This window comes from Chenopodium quinoa, unplaced genomic scaffold (genome assembly GCF_001683475.1).
Source record: "Chenopodium quinoa cultivar QQ74 unplaced genomic scaffold, ASM168347v1, whole genome shotgun sequence".
Taxonomy (NCBI): Eukaryota; Viridiplantae; Streptophyta; class Magnoliopsida; order Caryophyllales; family Amaranthaceae; genus Chenopodium; species Chenopodium quinoa.
The window spans coordinates 35,930-46,212 of record NW_018745590.1 but is presented as its reverse complement, the minus strand read 5'-3'; the positions used below and the strand labels follow the sequence as shown (position 1 = coordinate 46,212).

The following is a 10,283-nucleotide window of genomic DNA, read 5'->3' as shown; positions in this document are numbered from 1 at the left end:
GGGATATTCTTCTCTCAAAACTATTTTTTTTAGTCCGCTTGAAAATGCTGTCGTACTAGTTGCAATGTTTGTTTACAGCTGACTATATTAATCATGCTACACCAAGATCGTCATCTTTAGCCTCATTGTGGACATTACCTGCGCACTTGTTCTCTGCCAAAACTTTTATTCTTTGTAGATCTTGGGGGTTAATCAACCGATTTGTCTACTTTCCGATAAAGGTTGAACTTTCATAATATAGTTATGCTTCAAAAAGACAATCTTTTCAAAAACATGATCTGGTTTTTAATTAGACGTAGTATTAGCAGATGCTAAAAGTCTCATGTGTGCAAAAAAAATATGGGAATGAAAAGGAAAAGAAAAATAAACGCCCACCGTGGGGCTCGAACCCACGACCACAAGGTTAAGAGCCTTGCGCTCTACCAACTGAGCTAGACGGGCTTTGTTGATTATAATACAAATTGACAAATAATTTTTACTAACGTAAGGCACAATTTATTACCCTGTTTCTATTGCTGCTGTTAATTCGGTTGGGTTGAGGACTTCAGGGCACAAGGCATATATTCCTCAGGTAACATTGTAACAATTCTGTAATTCTGCAACAAATTACCCATGTAACATACATCATATGCCAGTTGGGTAATATCGTATATTCCTTCCTTTTCAAATACGAAGTAATATTATTTTTGTACATGTATTGAGGAATAATTGTGTATATATACATGTACAAAAATAATATACACACAAGTTTGGTGTATAAATATATTAATATAAATAAGATGACGCATATATAACCTACAGTGTTGTTCACTTGGTAAGCTTCTTACCTTAAATCTTAGGGTTTGAAGTCTAAATCATATGTATCAAATTAGATATGTATGAGTACATTATAACTTAGCATTGTGAAATGTAAACACAATTATTTATATATTTTGATGTTTTAAAAATTAAATCATCTTTTTTTTAGAAAGATAATATAAATGAAATTTATTAAAGTTTAAAGAGGGGAGTGGGGGACAGAAAAATTGAATATAAATGTACATTTCACACGATATAATGGAATACATTTATTTTTGCCTATACATTTAAGTATATAACCCTCAACTTGAGAGAATCACAAGACCAATATGACCTCTTTTATTCATCAGACACAACAAATAATCACAAAATACCAACTTTCTTGAGAATCAAAATCACAAGAAAATACATTCATTATCACAAATTAAAATAAAATAAAATAAATTTAAAAATGAAGAAAATCCTCCACCATACATACATATCTTCAACCATGGAGGAACAATCAGAAAGCTAGGATAACAGAAGAACCAACAAAAGCACCAAAAGCACCCACAAAACTCATGACAGTTGAGGCTGCACCATTTTTCTTAGGTGGGTTAGACTCAGCTGAAGGAGCCAAGTCAGCTGATGGACCTAAACCACCTGCAGGAGCTAAGGTGGTGCCGTTATCCATAGGCGGGGAGGCGATAGGTGGCTGCTGATCATGGCTGGTGGTAGGGGCAGGGGAAGGTGCAGAGGCCGAAGGCGAAGGTGGTGAGCTTTTGCCACTTCTGTCTGCCATAACTACTACTGCAAGCTTCTCATTTTTGTTACAGTTGTCTTTGTTACCACTGATGAAGTAGTAAGGGCCTGATTTGCTGAACTTGAACTCTGTGTTGCCATCAGTGTACTTGGCTATTGGTGAGGTTGTTGTGCAGCTGCTGTAGTCCTCTTTTGATACTTGAAGCACTGAATCGCTTGATGATGGGTACTTAAACACTAGGAAATCGAAAAAATCATGCATTCAATTCTTAGTTAATCAAAACTTGTAACTCGAACATGTAATTCATGATTATGTGACTGAATTGATACATTATTTAGGTGTATAGTATAATGTTTGTATGAAAACATGGCCTAATAATGCGGCAGAAAGTTATAGGATAACATTATCAGGTGATGTTACTGTAATCGTAGTTTATTATATATTGATAGTGTACATAATCAGAATTGTTTCGTAAGTGAACAAGTGTACTAGTTCATGTATAGTTAAACTTGTTGCATTTCAAACACGTAAATTATGTACACTATGATTTGATGAACAGAGTATATCATAAGAAAAACAGAAATAGAGGGTAATTAAAAAAAGAAGACTTACATATTGAATCACCAACTTGGAAACGCATTCTTTCAGCCCATTGATTATAAACATTACCATTATCAGAAGGAACAGACCAACCCTTAGAACCACCTACTGTAAATGTAGTTGCATCACCTCTTTGCATAAGAAGTACAAGACTAACAAGCCCGAGCGCATTGACAAATAAACTCTTACTCATGGTGTTAAATTGAATGAAAGAAAGAAAAAAAAATAAAATTATACACTCTCTATATATATGGCTCTTGAGTTAAGCAACAGGCAGAGTGGCCGAAAGCGCGACGAAAATAGAGAGGTTTAGTTAAAATGAAGTGTAAGACTCTTTGGTGAGATGAAAAGAGTTGGAGTGGTAGATGGGTTTATGTAGAGGATGGAAATGAGAATTGAGAAGGGTGTACTTTACAAGCTGTGGTAAGGAAGCTTTTCTTTCTTTTACTTAATGTTATTCTGATTCTTGTTTTGGGTTTCTTAGCATTTTGAGCAAAGTATAAGAGCATATTTTTGTAATGTACTTTATTATGCTATGTTATCTTGCAGTTTTTGCCTGAGCTGTTTCTATTCTTTTTTCTTGCCTTTTTTTTTTTTTTGGTGATGACTTTGGATGGAGGTTAATACTTTGCTTTGACTGCCATTCAGAATATTCATATCTTGTTATTTAGGTCAGCTGGGTGTCACACTCTTATTAGCAAATTAATTGTATATTACTTGGTTCCTCAGTCGAGAAATTATACTAACTCTGTTTTGAATTATTTGTAACGATTTGACATAATGTATGAGTATTGTCTACTCGTTGCAAATAATTTAAAATGAAAATAGTATTATTTTGTGATGTGAGAAAAGATATGTTGCTCGGACTCGGATTGGGTGTCGTACTTGACACGGTGTTAATCGATATTCTAAGTTTTTTTTTTTTTTTTTTTTTTTCACTTCATATAAGGTCAAAATATGATTGGGTTTTGCATGTGTTGTGTCAAAGTATTAGAGGGTGTGATGAACAACACCTGACGTACAATAAGGTGTTGAATTAACATAAGAGGAAAAAAAAATTAAAATAAAATAAAATTACGGAGTACAAATTGAGACAAATGGAAATTAGACTTTGTTATAAATTCATCTAACACCTAAGTCCTAGCCATCTAATACATGACGAAGAGAACTTTATACATTATACATACAAATCCTAGTAAGATCAATTATGACCTCCATATTCAAATAATAAGTCATATTTAAAAATAAATAAATTCTAGTAAAATTAATTACGACCTCCATACATAAATAATAAGTTACATTTCTAATTTTATTTTTCATATAGTGTCATGTTGAAAAGGTTTATTTTGACAATGGTTGTCAGGTTGAACTGCATAAAAACACCTCAAAATTAAAATGTAGCTATATTATAAGTTTAAAGTTACTAAATTTCAAGCCAAATGAGACTCGATATCTAAGCCCCGGTAGCCAAAATATTTTACCGAAAGCCCAACAATGTAGGCCTAATGTATGACTGTGAGTCAATTGGTCTTGGATGCACTCTAGTGCAGCCAAGATAGCTACAATAAATGAGGCCCAAAACGCACGGCCCAAATAAAAAAATGAACATTTAGTTAAAAAATATGAACATGAAAAAAGAAATGAACATTTAATAACAAAAAATGAACACGTAAAAAAATGAACATTTAATACTAAAAAATTTACATGTTATAAGAAAATGATCATTTATTAAAAATGAATCTGGTTATCATATAATCATAAATTTTCTAGACCACGTCCTTAAAAACGAACATTTAGTTAGAAAAATGAACACATAAAAAAAAAATATTCAGTAATAAAAATGAACACGTAAAAAATGAACATTCAGTAATAAAAAGTGAACATGTCAAAAAAAAATGAACATTTAGTATATTAGAAATGAACCTTTATCATACAACCATAAAATTGGGATCATATACATCGGAAATTCTCCAACTTAAAGGCAAATTCGTTGTAATATCATATAGTTCTTCATCACTTTTACTTGTTTCTTCACTAATTCAGAGTCTTTGTCTTCTACAAATACAATTAATCTGTACTCACTAAAATATAACAAATAATCAAAATTCATAATCATCACAACATATGATCATAATAATTATTTAGAATGTTCATAATATATAATCATCAATACAATAGTTAAAAATATAAATAATTATCACTCTATATGTCATATGTGTTCATAATCAATAACAGATATGTTCGTAATGAATGCGAAACATATATATTCATAATAAATTGTTCAGATTTTCAACACTAAATGTTCAGATAATTTAACTTTCAACGTAGTATATTTTACTTTCAACCTAATAAAAATGAACATTTAGTATTACCACACTTATAAAATGAACATGTAACAAAAAGTTATGAACATTTAGGATATTAAAATGAACATGATTTTCATAAAGGTTCAAATTCATTGTATATAATTATTAATGAAAAATAAAGATAAAATAAATTGTTGAAATATGTTCATTTTTTATATATTTAATATTCATTTTCGGTGTGCTAAATGCTCATTTTGTAAAAGATGTTCATTTTTAAATTCCTACGTGTTCATTTTTTTTACAGAAATTATATTCAAGATCAATTGTAATCATTGAAACTCTAAAAAATTGATTATACACCTTAAATCTAATCTCGTTTCATCATAGAGAAATTAATTATTGATTTGTAACATGATTAGAAATCAAAAGAAAAAAAAAATCAAAAGAAAAAGAGAGAGAGAGAGAGAAAGAAAGAGAGAGAGAGGGGGGGGGGGAGAAAATAACTACAAATTAAGCAATACAATTGATATTCATTAACAATTAAGCAATTTAATTGATAGTCATCACGAACTCATAATAATTTCAAACAATCAAACAGTAAATCATCATGCATGATCAACGAAATCATAAAAAATATAATTACAAATTGATAAAATCTAACCTTCATTGTTTTCTTTGACCTTCAGCTTTCTCTCTCCTCCATTTTTTTTCTTTCCTCTTTGATAAAGCCAAATGATTGAATATGAAACTCATAGATTTAGAAAGAAAGAAGTATACCCATCAAAACACGAATTAGTAACTCAAAAATTTATATAAAGAAGAAGAAAACTTTAAAGATTGAAGGGAAATCAGGTAAAGAGGAGAGAGAAAATGTTAAATTGAGAAGAAAACTGAAGAGAGAGAAAAATAATAGAGCTAAGGAAGAGAAGAAAGAGAATTAAGATATAAGGAAGAAAAAAAATATATGTTCATTTTAACGTACTAATGTTCATATTTAATAGTGTTGCAGCTAGCTTGGCTGCACTAGAATGCAGCCAAGAAATTGCAACTGTGAGTTAAATACATGTTATGGATTAGTGGATTACCAAGCCATTTGGGTCAAATGGCCCAAATTTAAGACTTTCTTTTCTGTTTTCAACTTGGCCCAAAAACTATGATTTTTTTTTTCTTCTTTCTCAGTTTAGAGTGTTGAACTTGAAGTGTTACCATGAAAATGTACGAGATAGATTCTTCAATCGTGAAAAGAAAATTCATACATCGTAGTAGTTAGTATCGATTTAGAAATTGTTTTTTTTTTAAAAAAAAAATAAATAAATTAGAATTAGAATAAGGTTTTAAATATTTGTGATTAGAAGTAATGTACTACTTCATAGCTAAAATTGGATTTAGGACACCAAAACCTAAGAATACATCAACTACACTCTAGCATTTCAAACTTTGGGCACGAGTCAGCCAAAGTCAATGTTGTTAAAAATGTACACTTGTAATACAAAGCTCCCTTCATTTATGTTTACTTGTATTAGACTATTAAATTATTTTGTTTATTTTCTTATTTTACTACTTGACAAATTAGGGAGAAGAGAGAATGAATAGCTTGTTTATTATTCATCGATAGGTAGAGTATTTATACAAAACCTCATCGATAGGTAGAGTATTTATACAAAACCTCATCGATAGGTAGAGTATTTATACAAAACCTAAGCTCATAAGAAAATAAACATTATTAAAGAAATAAAAATTTTGGGACTTTAAATTGAAATGAGAATAGATAGAAGATGGAGGGACTAAAATCAAAGAGAAAAAATAAAAAGGTTGAATTAAAAAGGGGGAGATGAAGATGAAGTGTTTAATGAAAGAGTTTAAAAAAAATTGTATAATTATAATTAAAAAAAGGTAAAATGACATGTGGCACGTTGGGTTGAAGAAGAAGTTAGGGAAGTGTAATAGAATGATAGCATATGTCTTTTTTGGTTTGCTTTTTTAAATACTAAGTATAGATGGGACGGTCAAATATTTTTTTGGGATAATAAAAGCCTATAATGCCAAATAAGCCACAGTTTTGCCTTCAAAAACATGTCTAAAGCAACGTATATATAATTATATATAACTTAGATTGGTTAAGACAATGTACATACAGTACTCAGCCATTAGTTGAAGGAGTATATATACAAGAATACAAGATACAACTCTCTAACAACCTAACCGCCTAACTAACTAATAAGTAACTAACTAACGGATAAGCCGTTGTGAAAATATCTTTATTAGGGTAACAATAATAGTCAACGGTCAACGATAAGATTATAAAGTCCAAAAATCTAACAAATCAAGAATCGATCTATTCTAACTGACCCATACATACAGTATACACTCTCTATATATATCAATAATATAGCTTAGAATTCTACTCTCCAGTCTCCACTCCACTTACACAAAACTAAATAAACTTGGTGTCATTTCATTCATTCCTACAAAATAACATTTCAATCTTTCTACTACTCTAACAAGAAATTACTATTGAAATCTTCCATGATCGAATATCATAACAAGGCTTGTTTGGAAACCAAGATTCAGCGGTTAGTGGACAGTATGCATCGACATCACTTGGACAAGACTTGTCTTTGTTTGGAAATCAAGGCGTAGTGCCGTTACTTGGGAATCAAGACTCAACGTTGGTTGGACAACCGCCGTTAGAACAAGACCTGGCCTCTTCGCTTGTCGGATATCAAGGCTCTGCTGCTGGACATGATGCCTCCGCGTTGACTAGAGAACAAGTCCCGGCCGCGATTGGAGATCAAGTCCCGCCTGCTGTGATCGGAGATCAAGTCCCGGCAATTAATATTCAAGATGATGTGTTTGATGATAAACCATTATTTGATTTTTTGGGTTTGAATGACGACTCTAAGTCATAATATTGGGATATATTTAAGGAAATAAGATATATGTGTATATTGTGATAATATTTCCTAGAATATTTTGTGGTTATCTTAGGTAACTTGGCCTTGCCCTCCAAGTATACCTAGTTATATATTGTATGAGGCCGTATTATTGTGAATGAGGAATGAAAGTCTAACTGGCTAATACAAGAGGGGGGGTGAATTGTATTTGAGGTGAAATCTAAAAACTTTTTGCGGAATTTAACTAAATGAAATAGTGACGAGAGAAGATATAGGCTTTTCTAAATTTCCACTAAGTAATCAAACTCTTTACAAGTGAAGATTCAAACCCGTTAACAAGTTCCACAAATTAGGAACTTGTTCCCAACTCTCACAGAAGACTTCAGCAACGAAGCTTCCTTGACCTCACTTTACAAACTCACAATCCCAACCCCTAAGTACTTGAATACAATCTGTGATTACAAATACCTATTGCACTCAAGAATATATGAAGGAAAATAACTCTCTTTATGTTATTAGATGGCTACTGGAATTTTTATGCTCAAGAGTTATGTTTTTCTGAGATAGTTTGCATGAGTATTTATAGAGAAGGCTTAGTCATTAACCTCCACCATAATCACGTCCACATGTCAACAACCCACTAACAACTTGTGGAGTTATCTTGACAGATTGTGATCATGAAGAGGTTTCCTAGCCTTATCTAATTAAACCACTATCCTAACAACTTGATAACCATTAGCCGTATAAAAGATTTTCTCACAGAAAAACCACTTGCTAACTTTATCAAATATTTATTTAAAAGATTATCAAAAGTTTGTTTAAAAAGATTTTATTTGAAAAGATAAATTTATTATTTATTAAAACAACTAGATAATTATCTTCGATAATTATCTTTATTAAAACTTTTACAAATTATCTTTTCTTTAAGAAATTATCTTTTAAAACTAACTTTTATTCCAGTAGTCTTTAACATAAGTCATTGAGTTCCTTTCCGACTTTATATTATTGAGTGCTCACAATTAAAACTAGAACGTGAGATTTGCACGAGGCTTTTTAAAGAATGCTACTCCGCATCCAAGTTCCTACTCCGGAACGAACTTTGCTTGAACCCTTTATTCACCAAAGACTCAAAACATTCATTAGTCGAGTTTGTCAATTTGTCCATCAAAATCAAAAGGCTCAACAAATTCCCCCTTTTTGATGATGACAAACATTGACAAACTTAAGTAAATAAAATCATCCAGGCATGCAACAGAAATTTAAAGTAAGACATGAAAACAAAAAAAAAAAACAGAGTAATTAAAGAACTTAAAAAAAAGCTAAAAAGTATTTATTTTAAAAAGACTGAGCAAAAGAGAAAAAATTAACAAAGACTTTAAAATCTTAGAAAAAGTTTAAAAACTTAGATTACTAGGACTTTATTAACTTAGAAAAGTTTGTACCTTCGATGTGTGAGTTCCTTGGTAAACACTTTAGCCGCCATGAAGTTTGTCTTTTCCCCCTTTTGGCATTATCAAAAGATTGAAAAAAAACATTTTGCTATACTCCCACTAGACTACGTAGGGAATAGTGAGCTCAAATAATGCAAGGCAAAAATAAGTTAGGTACTAAATCATCAGCAACCTCACACAATCATATGAAAAATACGAGCCAAGTTCCGATTTAGGAAATAGAAGAGGAACATAGAGAATGTAGCAAAGGATAAAGGCGTACAAACCAAAGTTCAGAGAGATTAAACAAGACCAAAATAAAATTGTTCAACATATGAAATTAGAATAAGTGCAATCAAGGATTTAAAAGGCTGCATTGGTAGGATCAAGGGTTGGATTTGTGGGATCAATAGAGTCTTCCTCGACTTCCTCAAAGGCTACTCTGTTGATAGTTTCCAAGATCTCCTTGTTGCCTTCACTAAACTTGCCTTCAGCCTGTGCAAGCTTTGCCTCTACGCCTGCAAATCCGGTTGCTTGAGAATCTGCCAGAGCCTGCACCTGGCCTTTAAGAGAAAGCAGTTCCGAGGCCATTTCCTCCAGTTTCTTGCTCACCAGAGTAGTCAACTTCTCCATATCTGCTTGAACCTGTTGAAAATCATAAACAGACACACGAGTTCCAGAGAAAGCAGCAAAGCCAGTAGGCTGAAATGGAGGAGGAGAAGGTGAATGAGAAGGCTGCCTAGTAGGTGAGACAGGAATAGAAGAGGGTTCAGTGGAAGAGGGAACTTGGGTAGGTTTGAAGGTGGAATCAGATTTGTCTGAGGAGCTGATGGTTTCTACAGTCACAGGGTGTGTAGTAGAAAGGGCAGGCTTGACCACATTCCTCTTACTCCTTCTAAGGCCCCCTGTAAACACAGGAATGACAGGTGGTCCAGCTGTGCTCTCAGAGTCTGTGGTATGTTCCCTCTCACTTTGATCAGTTCCCTGCCCCTCATGTAAGTCAGATTGTCGAGCTTCCCCCTCAGAAACTTCCATATGTTCCCCCTCAGAATCTTCCTGTTTTTCTCCTTGCACATCTCCCTCAAGTATTTTTTCTTTGTTTTTCTCTCCGTTAGAACTTTTTTCTTCTTCCTTATCTCCCTCAGAATCACTGGAGGTGGTAGCACCCTCACTAGCCTCCTCACTACCCTGGTCACTGCTTGCATCACATTCTTCCTTAGCTTCTTTCCCTTTCCCTTTCTTTTTCTCCCCTCCTTTCCGAGGCACAAAACATACTTTGCCATTTGTAAGCCTAAGACTCAGTCTAAGTAATGATTGTTCAGAGAGGATATTATCGGGTTTGAGATATGTTGGGGATTCACATTCAACATCAATACCAAAAGATTTGAACAACACAGTAAGGAAAGAGCCATATGGAATTGTGGTCTTTTGAGCATAAAAATTCAAGTGTTCAATCATTAGAGCAGGGAAATTAATCTGTATTTTGCATGCAAGACAGAATATGAGGGAGGCA

The 10,283-nt window shown here is 32.7% G+C and overlaps 2 protein-coding genes and 1 non-coding gene across 3 annotated transcripts in view; all 3 read right to left on the bottom strand.

Moving 5' to 3' along the window:
- Positions 1-368: 368 nt before the first annotated feature.
- On the bottom strand, positions 369-441 carry TRNAK-CUU. The gene has a single exon. It is a non-coding gene; the product is annotated as a tRNA-Lys (tRNA).
- Positions 442-1,025: 584 nt separating this feature from the next.
- Positions 1,026-2,654, bottom strand: LOC110716545 (early nodulin-like protein 1). The gene is made up of 2 exons (XM_021895176.1): positions 2,153-2,654; positions 1,026-1,776 (listed from the first exon to the last, which is right to left on the bottom strand). The coding sequence occupies exons 1-2, from the start codon at positions 2,331-2,333 to the stop codon at positions 1,301-1,303; spliced, it is 657 nt and encodes a 218-aa protein (XP_021750868.1). The 5' UTR covers positions 2,334-2,654; the 3' UTR covers positions 1,026-1,300.
- A 5,855-nt stretch (positions 2,655-8,509) lies between these two features.
- The window catches only part of LOC110716538, a 29,227-nt gene continuing 27,453 nt past the window's right edge, over positions 8,510-10,283 (bottom strand). The window contains exon 3 of the mRNA XM_021895168.1: positions 8,510-8,782. The gene's annotated coding sequence lies outside the window, so the exon portion shown is untranslated. The remainder of the gene's footprint in view (positions 8,783-10,283) is intronic.

Excerpts from the sequence above, each read along its gene's own strand:
- LOC110716545 (XM_021895176.1), bottom strand. The coding sequence starts at position 2,333 with ATGAGTAAGAGTTTATTTGTCAATGCGCTCGGGCTTGTTAGTCTTGTA. Across the intron at positions 1,777-2,152 it reads CCAAGTTGGTGATTCAATAT|TGTTTAAGTACCCATCATCA; the intron begins GTAAGTCTTCTT and ends TCGATTTCCTAG.